This window comes from Eubalaena glacialis, chromosome 1, assembly GCF_028564815.1.
Source record: "Eubalaena glacialis isolate mEubGla1 chromosome 1, mEubGla1.1.hap2.+ XY, whole genome shotgun sequence".
NCBI classification, from domain to species: domain Eukaryota; kingdom Metazoa; phylum Chordata; class Mammalia; order Artiodactyla; family Balaenidae; genus Eubalaena; species Eubalaena glacialis.
In genome coordinates this window covers 168,564,350-168,584,631 of record NC_083716.1, presented here as the reverse complement: position 1 = coordinate 168,584,631, position 20,282 = coordinate 168,564,350, and the positions used below count along the sequence as shown (strand labels likewise).

General features: G+C 38.9%; 1 protein-coding gene across 3 annotated transcripts in view; it reads left to right on the top strand.

The window, feature by feature from the left end:
- The window catches only part of ITGB6 (integrin subunit beta 6), a 71,825-nt gene extending 51,819 nt beyond the window's left edge, over window positions 1-20,006 (top strand). For all 3 annotated transcript variants that reach the window (XM_061184438.1, XM_061184429.1, XM_061184447.1), the window contains 4 exons: window positions 1,571-1,668; window positions 6,733-6,852; window positions 11,929-12,095; window positions 17,873-20,006. In XM_061184438.1, the coding sequence (XP_061040421.1) occupies window positions 1,571-1,668; window positions 6,733-6,852; window positions 11,929-12,095; window positions 17,873-17,971 (484 nt within the window). In that variant the 3' untranslated portion in view covers window positions 17,972-20,006. The remainder of the gene's footprint in view (window positions 1-1,570; window positions 1,669-6,732; window positions 6,853-11,928; window positions 12,096-17,872) is intronic.
- Window positions 20,007-20,282: the final 276 nt, after the last annotated feature.

Here is a 20,282-nt window from a genome sequence, read left to right as displayed (position 1 = left end):
CCTAATGTATCCCTCCCCTTCCCCCTTCCCCTTTGGTAACCAGAAGTTTGTTTTCCTTGTCAAACATGATTCAATCTTAAATCTGGTTTATAAGACATGAAATTAATAGTCCAAGTAGTTTGAATTTGAGAAATTGGGTAGAGTGATCCCCTTGGTGTTTGTTAGTTTTGAGATGAAACCATTCTATTTATTCTTTCATGCACTTATTTATCAAATAGGTATTAAGTACTTACTATAGGCCAGGAATCATGTTAGGCCATAGACATACAGTGATACTGAAACAGTTATACTTCCTGCTGTCACAGCTGCTGAGCATCTACTGGGAAAGACAGAACATTTTATAAAGTAATTATAATGATATCTGGGCTAACAGTTACAATAAGGGATAGAGAGGGTGTGGTGGAACTATATGGCAGGAGATAAAGCTACCAGACTACCTCGGGCAGCCATCAGTGGGATGCACAAAGGGGTAGAGCTTTTAAGGGCTTCCGCAATCTCCAGCAGCCCCACTGCAAAACCACTCCAAGTAAATATATAACCCAGATAAGTGCAATGTGCTTGCTGTGCAAAGGCAACTTCCAGGTAAGATTGCTATCCCTACTCCACATAGATTGCTGCCCCTAAACCCTTCCAGCAGAGGAATTCAGAGGCTTCCACTCCAAGGAACTAACTGATAAGGATTAGGGAAGGCTTGCCTAAGGAAGTGCTGTTTCAGCTGAGATTTGCTGAGGCATGGTGGGCGTGGCGAATGTTTCCAGCACTTAGAGGAGCATACCTTTCCTGGGCCAGCATAATGCGTGCCCACAGTAAGAAAACTTTTGCAGCTTTGGGTGACTCCAAACACTATCCAGCTGTAAAGTGATTTTCAGCACAAGATTAATTCAGGGTCTAAGCCTTACTTTCCTGTATAGACATCATTAGAGTAGCTTAATTCCTGGGCTATGCTCTTGGAAATATACTTTTCTATAAGTAGCAATCCTTTATTTAAAAACCTGCATTTATGAGGATCCAGGCTGTAATCCTCAGCTTTTGAAAATACCCTTATCAAGGCTTGGACACATTCAAAAGAGTTACAGAAAAGTGAATCTTTAAAATAGTCATTCAGGACATATGAGAATTCTTGGAATTCTTGTTAAAACACAGACCATTTCTATTAAGAAAGTCACACTTTGTCTAGTTTCTAATCATATTTTAGTACCATAAACCCTTCCCAGGAAAATGTTTAATGAAAATATAGCTAAATCAAATACCAAAATAATTGGATTTTTTGTTGTTGTTGGGGAAAAAAATTTTTAATCTAACCAATCAGAAGCAATCAGTACAGATGAATGAGGATAGTAGCTATTTTCAAGGCTGGCTCAGGGAACACTGATTACTGAATGGAATTCAGAATAAAGCAGTTTCCTCTTGGACATCACCCAACCATCTTTCTGAAAGTAACGAAACACAATATCCTCTCTGAGACACTCCTATAGCCAGAACCATAGTAACAGCATTAAAGCAATATCCCAGCTGCGTATCTATTTTCCACCAACACAAACTGATCAACTCTGTTGAATAATGTTCACAGGAGCTGCATTGAATGCTACCTGTCTGCAGATGGCCAGGCCCGAGAAGACTGTGTTGACAAATGCAAATTAGCTGGTGCGACCATCAATGAAGAAGAAGGTTCTACTTGTTTGAAATTGCTTTCCTTTCCTTTGCACAGTTTTGGAGAGGCAGAAACTCGCTGGAGGGCTTTTCAGTAGCTCGACCTCATTTGTACTAGGGTGTTAATTCACTTGCATTCATTTTTAAGAGTAAATGCATTCCAGAAGGCTAAAGACTTGATGGTTTGGGAGACAAGCAATTTAAAGTCCCGGCTATGCTATTTGCTCTGTTGCAAATTCATCTCTGCTTAACACATGCAATTGGAGAGAATTCCAGAATGCTATATTTTTTTGAATTAGAAGAGTGGAAAATTGAAGAAATAGCTAAATGTTAACCTCCTAACCTGAAATCATCCTCTATCGTCCGATTACCTTATTTCACGATAGGACAAAGTAAGGTATAATATGGGTTTTCTGACAGCAACTCTCAGACACCAGGCAGTTTCTGGTTAGTGGCCATTTTTCCTGCCCTCCCCTCCATATGCTTTTACTCCCAGCTTTCCAAACATGGGCATTACATGGTCATCCTTAATTCCCTGTTGCCTTGGTCCCAAACTACAAGAAGGGTCTGTTACCTTTAACTGCTAAGCAAGCTCTGCTCTTGCTTCCACCTGCCATTTTTGAAGTTACTTACTTAAAATCAGATTCTTTCTAATGGCAAAATGTTATCTCAAATCTGTAAATTGGTTGTATTTTAGCTGGGACGGCATTTAAAAAATAACTTGTGAACTTTAAAACAAAGCCGATGACTGACTTCTCCCAAAGGGACCATCTGGGGGGATTTGTTTTTCCATCATCACAAACTCCCTGCCTTATCCTGCTGTTCAGGTAGGGACGTTGTTCTGCACGCCTCAGAGGCACCGCCACGATGCATCTCAGGAAGAGTGGAATAACCAAGACGATAATTTATGACCCTCTAGGATATGTATCTTGAATAGACGAAGCTAGAATACAGAAATTAATCCATTTCCAAAGTGAAATAAGTGAGTGATAGTTATACTGTTTTGAAAATTACCAACATTGTTTTAAAATTGAGGTTTCTGACTGTGCACAGTTAAATAACCCTGTATGGAGGGGCGTGATTAGCGCTCATGAAACCCCTCGCCTGTGCTTTTCTGGTGCCTCAGATAAATATGCCAAATAGCCATAAATTGGACAAGACGGTATGTACCTTACACTAATACCGAAGGTAAGAGGCAGTAAAAGCTCCGAGTAAAGTGGCATTTGTGGCCTGTCCACATTAGTAACTAGTACAAAATCTCAGCATATCCTTCTGGCTTCATTTCACAGCAAACAGTTGGGATATTTACCAAGTGTTTTAAAGAAATGACTAAAAAATTGCAGAAAATGCCCTGCAAATGACTAGAACTGAATTGACTAGCAGCGTGAGAAATCTAATGTGCTGAGGGGAAAAAAGAAGTAAACCTTGGAAACATGTAAATCATGAACAGGGAATTACTATATTTAAATACACAGTTTTCTGAGTATAGGTTATCATAAATGCTTGGATTTGAGAGGAAGACAAGATTCTCAAGTGGCATTTAAAATTTTTGCATTATTCTTCTTGTATAATTGACTAAATTACCTTCAAACTAGGGGACTACAACTTTTTCTAACTCAGAAATCAAAAATAATAATTGGATTACTAGTACCATTTAAAGCACTAATCTTGATGAATTCGAGAGAAAAACTATCTTTGTCAGCCTGTGAATTAAAAAAGTTACTCTTCTAATGGGCCTTTTTATAAGTCCTATTTCAAGTTACTCATCCAGTTATGTTATTGATCATATCATCTTGAAATTATCACAACATATTTGCTCTTCCATGGGGTCTTTTATCAGCCCATTCTTCCCCTAATAAGGACATGGAGAGTAAAGTAAGATAACCATAAACTTCATAATCTGAATAAATTATTCCTCACCTGTGCTATGGTGACTTGTGTGAGTATTTCTAAGGACATGTGGTTTAACTTTATTCATTCCATTTTACTGAAGTAGAAGTTTATAATTTACCCCAATATTCATGTACTCAGAGCATTGTTACTCAAAGTGTGTTCCATGGAACACTAGTTCTGAAAGTGTTAAATGGACAAAAGCACCCATGGTCATATAAATTTTGTAAATGGGAAGCTAAGCTTTTTGTTTTCTTTGCAAGACTGAGAGTTGTCATGTATATTAAATTAAATGTGCATTGTGAATTTGCAGGAGAAGCAAAGGGAGGAATTAGAGTAAGGAGGGATTCCCAAACTTATTTGACCACAGAACTCTTTTTTTTTTTCCCCCCTTGGGAAACTGTTTTCTCTGAGAACTACTGCCTCAGCCCCAGAGGCGAGGTCTTAAACACATGGATATCTTGATTCAATGGTGCAGACAGTTTATATTTTCCACATCTTTTCTGGACCTTCCCACACCCCAGCCTTTTCACCTCCATTCTCACATTTCTTCCTTTTCTAAGTATGATTTCATGGACTGCCTGAGATCTTATTTTCATCGTATTATTCTAGAACAGCACTGCTAGCACTCATAAAAGTGGGTAAAAAAAAAGAAAGGTCCATTTCTAATGAACAACAAAAGAAAACCTTAGCAGCTAATTATGCAAATCTTCAGCCCAAGCTGGACCTTTTCACTGCACATTCAATAATGCATTTTAATACCCAAACACTACAAAACAGGCTAAATCTAGAGTCATAACAGTCATGAAAAGGAGTGGTGAAGTAATTAAAGCAAGAAGGGAGTCGTGACTCAAAGGTCATATTAGCAGTTCCATTAAAACTTTAAAAATCCTGGCCAAGTAAATTAAGCCTCCCTGTGCTTCAGTGTAGCTCTTTAAGGGAAAATAAAAAAGCAGGATTAATATTACTGAAAGGAGTATTATGAGCTGTCCACATATTTTCTACCTGAGAATAAAATGTTCCATTAAGTTTGAGAGGAACAGGGCGGGTGTCCACTGTCACGGCAGAGACGGGGAGGGAAGGAAAAAAACACTCCAAAACAAAAAAAAGCATATTCCCGGAGACTTCACGAATCCTAGCTAACTGAATGGTTTGGTAGGAGAATGTGTGGTGGAGGTCATCTAAAAATGACCAAAGTATGAATTATATATACAGTTCTGTTGCTGTCAAACACATGAAATAACACAAATTTCACTAATCAAGTGCTGCCCAGAGGTGCCCAAACCTCTTCATCAGAATCACCTCATTAAAAACACTATTAACAATTCACTAAAATGCAAGCTCCTGTCCAAACCACGGACTTCTCGAATCAGAATTGCCAGGGTGGGTCCCTGGAATCCATCACTGCAGAACTCTGAGGTGATTTAGATGATGGTAAACATTTAGGACCAGATGAGAATAATTTGTAATTAGATTTCTTAATATTCCTATGTAAGTAGATGCTTCTAATGGATTCAGAGACAGTTTGTTCTCTTAAATTTATCCTCTGAAATCTCATTAATAATGCCAAATGTTTTACTAGTCCCTGTTGTGATAGATAATACAGGCATGTTTCTTACAGACTCTGGCATGAGATGTTTAACTTATAAATTAAATGCAAAAACAACTTAATTTTCTATCTTGCTATGGCTATAGCATTGTTGAACCAAAAACTAGACTATTATTTAATTTTTCTTTGTTAGAATCAGAGGAACACATACAGATTCTGTTTTATTAAAATCTTTTTATGTTGAAGCTAATGAGAAAAGTTATAGGTCTAACAAGACTATGTCCAAGATTATCTGGGACAGTCCCAGTTTTGTATTCTGACCCATTGTGTCATAATACACTAATTTTGGATCATATGTCTTAAAATTTTAGGATAACAGGAAAAGGTCATTCTATTTACAGGTTTCTGAAAAAAAGTGTTTGGAACAGTATCATTAAAAAGTCTCTAACTTAGAAGATAGGAGAACTTTAAGCAAGTTTTTTTTTTTTTAATTAGAAAAATCCTACATAATTTTGGTATAGGTGCCAGATCACTAAAATGGCTCATAAATAGTATTAGCATCTTAGACTGACCATTTTACTATATTATCAATTTCTGTCATGACACTCATTTTCTGCTTCTTGAACAAGCTCAAAATTTTTCTTCTACTTGGAAAAGATTTGAGGAAAACTGAATTTTTTTTTAATTGAGAAAAGGGCTATACTGAGTGGTAGGCCCTGTCATCCTGGTTTCCTTTTTTTTTTTTTAAAGTTATAGTAATTGTTCCTTTTTTTTTTTCCTTTTAATTAATTTATTTATTTATTTTTGGCTGTGTTGGGTCTTCGTTCCTGTGCAAGAGCTTTCTCTAGTTGTGGCGAGCGGGGGCCACTCTTCATCGCGGCGCGCGGGCCTCTCACTATCGCGGCCTCTCTTGTTGCGGAGCACAGGCTCCAGACGCGCAGGCTCAGCAGTTGTGGCTCACGGGCCTAGTTGCTCCGCGGCATGTGGGATCTTCCCAGACCAGGGCTCGAACCCGTGTCCCCTGCATTAGCAGGCAGATTCTCAACCACTGCTCCACCAGGGAAGCCCCTGGTTTCCTTTTATTCTGGGATTTACCTTTATCCTGATGGTCCCTGAGCTACATAACACTTCAATTTCCATTTCCTCATATTAATTTATATTTACTGTTTTGACAATACGTGGCCAGCAATCTTGACTATGCCATTGTGGGAAAGGCCCCTTTAGAAATACCACTATCAGTTTGGACTGTGTAGTCCCTTTCTGAAATATAATCTCAACTTCCTCCCAGATGCTCTCAGCCAAGGAGAACGAATAGCTTCCTCATTACCATAATCAGAGCCATTCTATTCCCAAGACAGCTAAGCGTACCTGCCTTGAAGTACTTCACTCTACTGAAATCCTACCACCATCATTTTGATGGGTGCATTCGATGGTCAATCCTGATTGACCACACCTGGAACTGTTCTTCTGGAACAGGAGTAGAAACTAAAAGCTCAGTGGGTAGGGAAAATTCTGTCTTTTCTATTCCTATTCTACAGTGTTGAAAATTCCTATTTGTATAATAAAACTCAGTGCTACTTTGCTTTAAAAAAAATCTCTTTTAGAATCTCATTTAACCTAATGAATGACTCTTTTATCTACAGATTTCTCAAAGGATAGTTCTGTTTCCTGTTCTCTGCGAGGAGAAAATGAATGTCTTATTACATTCCTAATAACTACAGATAACGAAGGGAAAACCATCATTCACAGCATTAATGAGAAAGGTGGGTGGCTTGCCTTCCCTTGCCAGTGGTAAGAGATATTACATGGGAGAGGAGAAAACAACCAGAAAGATGCTCTGGGTAGCTTGCCAGGAAAGACATTTCCAAATTTTGATGGAGTGCCTCTACTTTCCCAATGACTGAAAGATACCTGTTGAAAGGTTTGATATGTTCCAATGTCTCTTATTAAGACCAAAGAACAAGAGAAGTGTTTTTGTACCAATCCCCAAAAGCTGACTGATGAATTGTAGAAAGGTGGACCAATTAAATGCAATGTAAGCAAAAGGTATGTTTTTAGGAAAGACTAACAGGGAAGAGGAGCATAGCAGTCTAAGAGAACGAGCTTTGACTCAGGCAAACCTTGGCTCAAATCCTGTTCCACCACTTCCTTGACATTCTGGAAGATAATTGTCTCTCCGAGTCTCTATTTCCTCATCTGTAAAATGGGAAAAATAACAGTACTTTCTTCTAAGGGTTGATTCAAGAATTAAATGGAATAACGCATGTAAAATATGTACCAGTTCATAACCTACCTAATGGGTCTTTAAGTGATAATGCTGAGTCAGGAAAGATGTGAAGAGACAAGGAAGGAAGCAAGTGATCTGTAAAGGAAGGCAGAGTCTGTGAGTTGCTTCTGTGAGTTTTTCTCCGTACCAATTCATGGAGTCGGCTTGGGACTCAGGGGACCCTCAAATAAAAATCTCATCTTCAGTGAAGGGGAGAGAGAAACTTGTAGCAGGTAGAAAAGAAAATAATGGGGAAGGTATTGATACTTTTGTTGAGAAGTTCTTAAATTTTAGTAAGTTTCACCTGGGGAGCTTGTTAAACTGCCAGCCTCCTGAGTCAGCAGGCTGGATGTGTGGCCCAGGACTCTGCATTTTAACACTTTTCCAGGCGACTCAGATACAGCTGGCTTCCAGACCTCCTCTGAGTGACTCTGCCCTAAAAGCCCTGGCTGCCTTCTTAGATACGCACAGGTGCCTCACCTTTTCTGTCTTCAGTTAATGATGTGTCCCTAAACCTTTCCGGCAGAAATGACAGCTGCATTAAATCAGACCTCTCCAGATCTGGTCAGCAGCCTCTCCTCCTCCTTCCCTCAAAAGCTTGAGGCCTAAGTTCCGGCCCAGACAATAGCAGCAAGGGCAGGCTAGAAGACAGATGTGTTTTGTTGTGTGTGCTGGTTTATCAGTGGGCTGACAAAGTATTAAGTCCTGAATTTGAAACCAAGAGTACCAAGCTGCCATCACTTAAGAGTGTGAAAAGCAATGACAAAATTACCCAAAAGTAAGTTCAAGACATTATGAACTAACCAAGCAAACACGATTAGAAAAGTATCACATTGCAGTGCTGAGGGTCAGGGAGAGGGAAAGGTCGGCACAATGCAAGAGACAAGTGTATGATGGTGACCTTGTCACTCAGGTGGGCAGAGTGCACCAGGAGACTTGCTCTTGAAAAGCTTCTGTAAATTGACTTTTTTGAAATGCGTATGTAAAGGGCATTGTAGAGGTCATTAGTTAAGAAAATCTAAGGTGAATCCTGCTGTACAAGGAAGAAATACTCTACAGTACGAAAACCGGCCTCCTCATTATGTATTTTATAAAGTCAAATTCTTCAACTACACCCCCATCTTCTGTTTGTGACGGTGGCAGTGGCTGTAGCAAGTTCTCCTGAAATCAAAGCCATTCCTTATAATATTGATTCCATTGGAAAAGCAAGTTCCAAACAAAACTGAACTTCCAGAGTAGGTTCTGTTTTTAATTCAGGGGATTTTGTATCTAGATGGTTTGATTTTGATTTTTTTTTTTTCTTGTGAAACATGCCTTTGGTTGATAAATGCTTCCTCATTACTGAACTGTTGGGTTTTTCTTCTTTTATTCATCCACACAATATGAGTGGTACATCAACATGCCATCTTTCTGAGAGCCCTCAGATGCCCTGATATCTTTTTATTAAAGCTTTTTATTCTCCCTATGCTTTTGTAGCAGGGAAAAGTGAGGGGAAAATGACCTCCCAGAAGTTTAACAGGAGTCACCTGAGGGCTTCAAGGATGCTTCTTTCCTGGTAAATGTTCGAGCTCCTCGATAGGCCCAGAGCTTCCAGGGGCCCTGAGGACAGAGCCCGTCCCCAGGAATCTGTAGTCTCCTCTCACAGCTTTAAGCCCAGAGAATCCCAGGGCAGCCGGTTGGAGGCAAGGAGAGAAAAGAGGCAAAATGAGAAAGGAGGATGTGAAGGTTAAGGATGCCCAGTATTCTCCAAACAAATAGAAAAAATAAACCCAGAGAAGAGTCACCATCAGTGTGTGTGTGAACATAGGGAGAGCTTCACTCGTCTTTTTTCCAGAGGAACTTTCAGCCACATTCATGAGAGCCGCAGTCAGTGAATGATAGTTGGGGAGCCTTCCTAGCAGGGATATGGGTGTGGATGTTACACCCACAGTTTCCAACTTGGAGATTCCAAGCCCTTGAGGTCTTGAGGATAGAAAAGTGAGAAGGGTGCATTTGTTGTAATAATAATAAACAGCAGCTCTCATTTATTGAGCCCTTACTAATACCATATGTCAGGTGTTATGCTATATGTTTTACATGTATTGATTCATGTAACACCCTCAACAACCATATAAAGCAGGTATTGCTATTATTTCCATTTTTCAGGTAAGGAAATTGAGAAGTTAATAATTTGCTAGGTCCTGCAGCAATTAAGTACCAGCCCTGATTGGGGATCTCAGGCAGTTTGGCCCAGAGCCCGTGCTCTTAACTACTGTGCTATACTGCCTCTCACTGGCTGTACGAGCATCATAAATATCTGAATCCCCAAAATAGGTCAGATCAGCACTCTCCCATGTCAGCTCAGCACTCTCCCATAGAAATGTTATGCAAACCACGTTGTAATTTTAAATTTTCTAGTAACCACATTAAAAAACATAAAATAAATTAATTTTAATATGTTTTATTTAATCCATTGCATCCAAAATATTATTTCAGTGTACAATCAATATAAAATTAATGAGATATTTTACTTTTTTCATATCAAGTCTTCAAAACCAGTGTATATTTCACACTTAACACAAAACCTAATTCTGAAAAGTCACATTTCTAGTGACTATTGAGCAATAGCCACATGTGGCAGAGCAACCAGATTGGCAGCATTAGAAACTCAGCACCTTAGAATTAGGCGCAGCGCTGACCCAGACTCAATAGGCAACCCTGGACGGCACACAGTGATGGAGAAAACCTTTTGCCCCACCTACAAATATGTCTTTAGTCCGAGCATCTCAAGAAATACTAAAGAGAGTATGGAAAGTGGAAATTTCTGTTGTGTAATACCTGCTCTGGAGCTTGGGCCCAAATCCTTTCTTGAGAAATGTTTAATTCCCAATGACTCTAAGTCCTTAAAATAATTATCTCCACCAGGCCATGCCTGTTTCTCCATTATTTATTCCCTACTGGAGAGCCCTCCTAATTCACGTTCTGGCTGCAGGGTCTCAGCAAGCTTCATCTTGCTTCGAGCAAGAACGTCCCATGCCCCACCCCAGACATTTCACAGTCAAAGATGTAGCTAGTATATATTCTCATTGACACAAGCCTGCCACTTTCTTTGCAGGAGTGTTGCCAACTTATTAGAAGCAGCCATGGTTCATTTGCTATGCTAGAAACAGTCTTTAGATCTTCATACTGTAGTGCCTATTTTATTAGCTCCTTTACTTATTTCTGCATAATCTCCTTACATGTTTTTTTGGCCAAAGAACAAAAGTGTGTGAGGCCAGGTATCATGCTGTTAGGGGGCCATTAGTTCCGCTCAAATTCAGATCAGCTATAGATCTTACCTTGAAAGCAGCATGACTAGTCCTGTGTGTATAACCCTCCTTATTAAATATCTAAAAGCAATAAGAGTTAGGATAAACTAAGCGTGATTCATTTCCTCCCAAGATACCATGGATTTGCCTCACTTCTTGCAGAGGGAGACAGATATTTAATGGTAATTTTTGTGTGGGATTTTTTTCTCCCATGAAAGCAAAGGGGGAGCTTAATTATAATGTTTCATTAAGAAATGTATCATCTCCCAGGCATATTGCAAGGATTATTAGTCAGTCTGCTGTCAATGAGAGAAGGTACTGAGTAATTGCAAAATTATATTACTATCATCAATAGAGTCAAAATAACATTTCATAGAATGTTCAAGTAGAAAGGACTATACAGAACACCTAATTCCTCAAACTTCCCTGAAGATAAGAATCACTTGGGATACTTTTAATAATAAAAAATTTGTGGCTCCATCCAGACCCACCGAATCAGAATCTCAGGGGTTCGGGCTAGCAATTTCAGGGGTGGGTTTAATAAGCATGAGCACCTGGGCTTAAACTTATCAGGAAGTTAAGGAAACACTAAAGTCCCACATCTTTGTTTTACAGATGAGGGCACTGGGGCTCAGAGAGATGGAGGGACTTGATGGTTTCAGGCAGCTACTGCCCGTCAGATGGGAATGGAACCCACCTCTCCTGACCCAGTCCAGGAATTTTCCAGGACACCAGGGCACTGCATTAGAGTTGAAATAAAACTGAAAGCCATGATTGTCTTCTGTCTATATATTAAAAAAGGAAGCGCAAGTAGTATATTTCCCAGGGGTAGGTTGTATTTAATATTGAGTATAATCTCCTATACGGTTCAAGAAAATCCATGAAAAAGTAAGTGTGTGTGTGTGTTTGTGTGAACACGTTCCATTTCTGCTTTATCATATACCCAGAAGAGACCATCTTTAGTAAGCTATAGTCTTTTTATTGATCCTTTAAATATTCCATGTGTGTTAATTGTCACTGTTTTGAATTCGAATTCTTTTTGAGTCAGCCATTCAAGTGTCTATCCATTTGCTTTGAATAACCAAACTCTTTATCTTTTGTTCTACTTTGAATGAATAGGGCTACCCTTCAACAACTAACTCTTTTTTTTTTTTTTTAATTCAGCAAAACAAAAGGTGTTACAAAAGGAGAAAAAGTATGGTTGGAAAATTTCATGAGAAGTGTTTTCGCTACATCAGAACATTAATTGTACCATCTTCTTAATATAATTTTCTTTGTTTCCACAGACTGTCCACAACCTCCGAATATTCCCATGATCATGTTGGGGGTTTCGCTGGCTATTCTTCTCATTGGAGTCGTCCTACTGTGCATTTGGAAGCTGCTGGTGTCATTTCATGATCAGAAAGAAGTTGCCAAATTTGAAGCAGAAAGGTCAAAGGCCAAGTGGCAAACGGTATGTGCACACTTAGGGGCTACTCCTTTTCCTGTGCGAAAGATGGGATGTCGGCTTTCTTCTGCGCTGGGAGAGTTAGAATGTCATGTTCTTTCTCTACTCCTCTCACCACGTCCCCAACAGCTGATTTCTGTTCTGCTTTGGGGACAAAGTGACATCTGTCCATTATCTGGGACCCAGATAGCCCTCACAGCATACATTTGTCTCTCAGTGCAATGAGGATTTCCCTTACTCTGAAGCATCTCGTGAAACTCCTTATACCGTATAGCTACTTAGGAACATCAAGGAAATGCATTTTATTCTTTACCACCAGGAGGATCTCGCAGGACCCATTTGATAAAGTTTAGGTGCTGTATCTAAATATTTCCATAAATCGGTTGTTAGAGCTAGTGGAATAATGTTCATGAGTAGTATGACAGTTCATGCCAGTTTCCATGGAAATACTCATTACTCATAATAAGTTACAAAGTCAAGAAGACTTTTTAAATACCGTCCAGTTAGTTTTTCTGAAAAACATAAATTTTAAACAGCTACCTGAAAAAAAAACCCTGGAGTATCAACTTTTAAATATATGTACTCAATAAATGTAATTTATGTGTCTCCTCTTCACAGTAGGCAAACACAAAACAGGACTCCAATTATCTGTGTTTCTTTTCCACAGGAGAGATAATTCCATTTCTAGAGGCCCACAGAAACAATTTCATGGTTTTAATTTCATCTCTCTCTCTCTAATGGTGTGTCCAGCTATCTGATAGCAATTATCTTACATTGCTGATTCTAAAAACAGCGATATCACTGGAGGCAATACAGGCAAATACAATGCTCCTTTGGGTTCATCTCCCCAAGTAAATTGATGTTAACACTTTTTTCTCTAGGTCTGTAATATCTTCAATACCTAAAGCAAATTTTCTGTTTTGGATAAATTTATCTTGATAAGGGATGTTTATATCTTGTGCAGTTATTTTGAAACAACCATAATATATGGTGCAGGACAATGGACAATGAAAATTTTTATCTACTTTATCTTCCCATTAAAAATGCCTTTAGACAGAACAACCAAATGCAATGTATGGATCGTGTTTTGATCCTGATTTGAACACTCTAGCTAATATATATTTTTGGACAACTGGAAAAAGTTAATATAGACTGGTTATTAGACTGATAGCTAAGAATTATGGTTAATTCAATTAGGTATGATAATGGCATGAAGCTTTGCTAGAAAATAATTAAGGTTTATAGTGAAAAAGGAGTGAAGGCTGGGCTTGCTTTTAAATAATTCAGCCAAAAGAGAGAGAGACAGGGATAGTTAAGCAAGTGTGGCAAAATCTTCATAACTATTGAATCTGGGTCTACAGAGGTTCTTGATACAGCTTTCCTCTTCTTTTGTGTGTGTGTGGATTTTTCCTAATTAAACAAAACCCTTAGGAATGTCAAGTGAGGATTTGCAATGAGGATATAACGTATCCATCTCTAACGAGGTAAAAATGTAACCTGACAGGTTAGTTTGGTGACTTAGAACCTAGTACTATGAGGCCAAAGTGTTGGAGCAATTAACTTCACCTGACCCCCTGGCCACAGATGTTGTTTTTAACTCTCATCCACTGCCTGGCAGGGGTCAGAAGGCAACCAGGCAAAACAATCTGATTAGTGTGTACTCGTCAATCCCAAACTCCCAATCTATTCCTCCCCGACCCTACCCTTTCCCCTGGTAACGATAACATACGCACTACTGTATATAATACAGATGACCAACAAGGACCTACTGTATAGCACAAGGAACTCGGCTCAATATTCTGTAATAACCTAAATGGGAAAAGAATTTGAAAAAGAAGCAAGCAAACAAACAAAAAAGAATGTGATTACGTTGGCACAAAACACAATAGCAGCAGTTAGTTCAACAACCACGAGCCCTGTGAAGTAGTCTTGACACTCCCATTTTGAATGTAAGAAAACTGAGGCTCAGAGAGGTTAAGAGACTTCCCAAACTGTTGATCCATAGTGGAGCTGAAATCCTAATTGCAGCCTCTTCTTCCAAGCACAGCCTTGACCCTCCTAGAAAGAATAGGCAGGTGTTCGCAAACAAGCGCTTGGGCAATTATGTGATGTGTATCTACTAACCAGCATATTTTCATGTTCTCCTACAAAGGCATGAATACTGACAAATGATTAATATCTTTAAAATAACATTTTAATTAACAGTTAATTTCCCCCAAAACATGAATTGTTTTCCCTCAGGATGTAGAACATGACTGAAATTCAAATGCTGAATTTTTGCTGTCTCTTCACCTAAAATGGAACAAAAATATGCATTAAACAGATAAAAGCATAAAAGAAAAATATTATTCCCTGTTAAATTGAGTTTCTTTGAATAACAAGTGTTTGATGTTCTGGACTAGATAATGACTGGGTCATAATTATTCACTTGGATGCAAAAGAGGTTTAATTCAAATAACTCAATTCAAATTTCACTAATATGTCCTATTGGAAAAAAAAGAATATTGCTCAGTGCATCCATTTTGGGGTCCTCGATTTGATTTTGTTTTTATCTAAAACCTATTTCTTCTTGAAGACCTGAATTTGGTCTTCAAACCCCTGGGGATCTCCGGGGACAGTAGTGGGACCTCTGACCCCTAGGCCCCCATTAGACTCTAAAGGTGACAGAGCTCAGGATGAGAAAGAGCTTTGTTCTTGCCTCCTGAAACCTTTCATTCATCGTACCCATGAAGAAAGGTTACCTTTTATTATGCTTTTAGAAATAACCCCCCCATCCATATTCTTTATGAAAACACAAAGGGAAGATATTTAAATCCATTTTTGATTAGACTTTTTTTCTAGGATGACAAGTCATTAACTAGAGGCAAAAAATGTTCAGTCTGACATTCGTTGCAGTCATGGATTGATTTTGCACTGTGCTAAGCAAATCAGGTCTGCGTTTGGCAGTTAGGCAATCATTAAGGGAGCCGTGGGTCGTGACAGAGAGCTTTCTTATTACCACTTTTTCAAGCTCTAAAAATGTGCCATTGCCTTTGTAAAATCCACAGCCTAAATTAGCAACCCCCAGACTCCTGGGGGAATCAGCCTGGTCAGCCCAGATGGTTGGGGGAAACCTGACCTTGTCTAAACAGTACAGGAGTGCAGACCTACCCGAAATGGAGCTAGACCCAAACATGTGTCTCAGCTGGAAATCTTGGGTAGGGAGGTTGCCACCTACGTGGCACTAGAGGGACATTGTGTGCCACACTTTCTCCTGCCAACAGAATCCTGTTTGAGCTCATTCTCCTGAGTTCTGATCATCAGCTGAGGCCAGGAAACACTACTGCCCCCTGACAATGTATACTTGCTCTTTCCCCACTTTTAAGCTTCCACCTTACCCTCCTACTGTGGTGGGATCTGCTTCATCCCTCACCCCTATTAGCATGCCCAGGCCCTATAACTAGCTTTTCAAGAGATGCTCCCCCCACCACAAATATTGTAGACCTTGATAAACAAAGTTGCTTCAAAACACAGAATGAAAACTGCATAATCAAAATTAAACATTCAACTAAATGTCCTCAAAATAGCATTGTGCATTCAGTCAATTGCAACTCAAGGCACCTCCTTTGTCGTGCATATAAATTATTTTTAGTGTGGGATGTGGGATGTTTGACATGATCTGGGATGGGGCCCACAACAGAACTCCTAGTCCTACAAAGATCTTCCCTGACCCTGCTCACAGACTATTTACTCTTAACCAAGTGTCCTTTCTGTTTCCTAAGTCCCTCTATTCCTCCAGGACAGTACCCCACCCATCATTCCTAGCCTACACATCTTACTTTTTCCATCTTTCCTCTTCAGTTGAGTCCTTTATTCTTCTGTAGCCAACTTAAACTTAATAGCTTGCAATCTCTTAAAGTTAATAGAATTCTACCCATGATTTTTGTTTGCAAACAAGACTCCACTTGCATCTAAGACCACATCAGTCTGCCCTACACCCTCCAAATCTCAAGTTCTTATCGTAGTAGGACTAAATAAGGACTGTAGGGTCCTCATGATTATCCAGGCTGACCTCAGGAGTAGAAGCAATATGGTGACTTGGCCTTCACTCATCATCCACCACCAAGTAACCTCTTCTCTATTTGCCCTCATTACTGAGATAGCATCTCTCTCCAAAGGCACATGGACAAAGGTAACATGTTACTCAGTCAGAGGTCAGGCCACTGGCTCTGGGCAATGTAGAAACAGGTGCAGGTGTGGTTCCTCCTCACAATGAAGACACTGCAGCGAATCCAAGGGCAACAAGTGGGAGAGGCCAGGGAATGGTTTTCAGTTTTATTCAGTTCTTCTGAGAGGTGAGAGAAATGTACTGAGAAGACAAGTACAATTGTGTTTTTTTTCAAATCTATGCCTGGAAATTGCTACCATCTCTGCAGTTCATGGGATAAGGAGACCAATGTATAACATTTAGTAATTTGGAGGGTTAGAGGTGGTACCCAGACTCCATAATACTCAGAAATGGGCTTGGAAATGTTGAGTCCCAAAGCCCTGGGGGGAAATATCTTTAGTACCCTCTCTAGGACCTAAAAGAAAAGGAAATTCCAAATGTGAAGAAGAGTTATAAGTGAGTACTAATAAGAAGAGGCAGCATTTATTAAACACTTACTATGTGCCAGGCACCTGCTGAAGTACGTTACCTCATGGACCAGGTGGGCACTTTGGTAATCTCTCTTATGGATGAGGACGCCAAAGCTCGGAATTGCTTAAGTAAGGTTTTGTGGTGGAGCTGGCTTGAAACCCAGACTGTCTGATGCCGAAGCCTGTGTAGTCGACCTTGGGAAACGGAAACTGCTCCTTACGCAGACATTGTTCCTGCCTGGAACAATGAAACCAAAGGAGAGAAGTGGGAGGATCAGGCTGGACATTTCTCCAAACACCTAGAGAGCTTTGGTCCTTCTGGTCCTGGTGACGGCACCTGGAAACACATCTACAGCCAAATAGCACAACCTAATTATCCAGGCTTTGACACACAACCTTTCTATTGCCCCAAGGGCAAAGCTGTCTTGCCCAACCTGCCTTGGGACCTGTACTCCTTCATGAGCCCAGCGTCCCACGTGTCAGTCTCTTGTGACTCCCTCCTTCCCACACTGTTGTTCTCTAGTAAGGAAAAGCCACTGAATTCTTTTACTATCCACAGCAGGTGTTTGCTGTCCTGGGGATCTTTCCCTGCTTCTCTCAAGCAGCTAGTTGTCACTCTTTCTGAATTTTGATCTCATTTTAGCAAGATTATTTGTGCCCTTGTTTGATGCCTCTCACCAGCAACACATTTCTTAAAGGCGGATACTATGTCGTTCATCTTTGTGTGCTTCTACCAGTTCACTTTTCCCATTTTTATTTTTTACATTTCACTTTTGGGTCACCTATTGGTTCATTCTATTCATTCAATAAATTCCGAGTGCCTACTGTGAGCTAGCTGAACTGTTTTCAGCTCTGGTAAAACAGCAGTGACCAAAACAGCCAAAGTCTTGTTTTCTATCCATGATTTAGTGCATTTCCAAAAAGGGTAAGATTTCTAGGTTGCACGCATGGGACTGGCTCTTCATAATAAAAAAAATAAAGGTGTATACATTTTTAAATGCTAAGATTATGACATATCAAATTAATCAAAACTATTCAAATGGCTTTCAAGATTGAGCCTGACTCTCATCTTCCAATCTGTAATATACAATGAAATTATTTAGCTATATTAAAACCATTTAATAACATAATATACATACTTTCATTTGGACCTTTTTTTTTTTTAGGGAACCAATCCACTGTACAGAGGCTCCACCAGTACCTTTAAAAATGTAACCTATAAACACAAGGAAAAACAAAAGGTAGACCTTTCCACGGATGGATAGAACTACTTTACGCACGGAAAAAGTCTGTTTCACTGATATGAAATGTTAATGCACTATTTAATTTTTCTTTCTTTGTTGTTTCAAAATGAGGTTGGTTTAAGATAATAATAGGTCATTTGGAGATCAGTCATTCTCTGTGTGAAGGTTAGAGACTATGTTGGCAGGTTCAAAATAATCAAGAAGAGAAATATCCTTAGAAAAGGGGTGACTTTGGGGATCATTTCAGGAATACTAACTCTGTTGTATTAATGCCTCAAAAAATCATCAAAATGATTCATGGGGGCCTGATTTGCATTTGAAAAATGTTTGAAATTAGAATCTCATTTGTTGCAGGAATACCTGACGTCTTTGTCTCAGCAAAGTCACAAAGTCCGTACGCTCACATTATATACTCACACTTGCCAATGAATTCTAAACTTTTAGTAAATCTGCCCTTTCCTAAATGAGGATTTTTTTTTTTAATTTCTGAAAAATGAGATGCTGACTTTTATTTCAGCCGTAGGATGCAATTCTTCCAAACCTGTCCTACGTGTAAGAATGAAAATGAAATGTTAATAATTTCTGCGGATTTGAACGTACCCAAAAGTCAAGTATTTTGTTTTACAGATGAAGAAGAAGTAATTTATAAATTAGGAAGTCACCAGTAAAAAACAAAAATAACAAGTCTATCATTAGATTATGTTTAATTACCTGAAAATAAACTTCTATACTCAGTTTCCCTATTGACCCTGAGTTTTCAAACTATTACTCCTTCTGTATTTCTCAACCCATTTTACTCAGTTTCACAGTCATGTAAACCCTGTAAATGTCATGTGAAAGTTTTAATTCCTCGTTAAAAAATTTACTTTAAATGCTTAGATAGCTTATTCAAAAAGAGCTCCAATAATATACAAAAGGACCATGGGTTAAACAGAATAAAATTTTTAGTGGTTTTAAATCAAACACATCAAGAGTACACAAGTCTCTCATGAGTAATAGGCTTATTTAAATCTATATTCTTTTCTCATTTACATAATACAGCTTGCACATTTCAGTTGCATATGGTGAATATGTTACTTTAAAAAGTAAGATTTTACTTGCAAAATACATGTGGGTAATTAGGGATCCATAGGTTAATTGAAGAGATGAACTCTGTAGAATATTATTTTTTATAGTTAATACTGCTTTACAAAACACTTTCATCTCATTTGATCCTCATAAGGAAACTAAGCCTCAGAGAGTGGGTAGAACTGGTCCAGAACTGAGGTCTTCTAGCTCCAAGCCATTGCTTCTTTCCACAGGGTGAGACTGACTCTTGTCAGTGAAATGACAGAAAGATTTTGTTAGGTAAGTGATAACTACCATTTGTTTGATAATGTAGTGACTAAGCAAATAGCACTTAAACTACTGGAATGTAGGTGAGGTCTTGTACTTTTGTGCAATGTTTATTACCTTTGAATAAATTGTAATGTGAAGCCTTTTACTAGGTGAGTACTTCATTAGGTAATGGAGGCTTTATATTTATCTACTGAACTGGCACAGATTAATCTACAGTAAGTCTCTTCAACTCTATCAGTTAGCTTTGTACACATTTGATCACTTGGAGACTTTTCTTTTCAGGTTTCTAAATAACTCAGGTAAATTAGACACTTGGGTAGTATACAGTTATACTAAAAGAATTACTAATCACTTGCGAAACCTAAAGGGCTGATGTACCCATACGTTCCTGACTGAAGCTCAGGGTCAGTGGGAAATCTAGAGCAAGAAGGAAGTTGCAATACCAATGACACAATAGTGGTATTCATCTCTACATGTGATATTTTTGTATTATTACTGGAATGGGATTTTAGAATATATAAATTTCCTTTGTGTGTATATTGGGGAAGGTAGAAAAGAATCTGCTATTTCTCTGAATACTGTTTTGACCCAAGGCTGGACCTTGAAAAGGCCAAAACATTAACAGTAGTACTTCTGTTCACTGAAGAGTTATGTTACGTGATGATAAAATGAGTTTTTTGTAAGTTGTTTTATTGCATTTTGTGTTGACATAAATAAACATGGTAATTTAAACAATGAACTTTAGATGAATGATAATTCCTTTTATTTACCTGGCACAAAACCCTCTTCTTGTATTTCTGGATCCCTGGGTGACCTGTTCTGATCGCCTTGCTGGTCTCAGTCTGGGGCCAAGTAGAAGAGGCAGCCACCGAAGGCAGGAGACAGCAGGGCATGGGCTGTAATTTGCTGCATGTTTACAACACTGACATCACAAGGTTTTTAAACAGGCCTGGACATTACCTCACATTTTGTAAAATCAAGTTCTTTAAGGTAA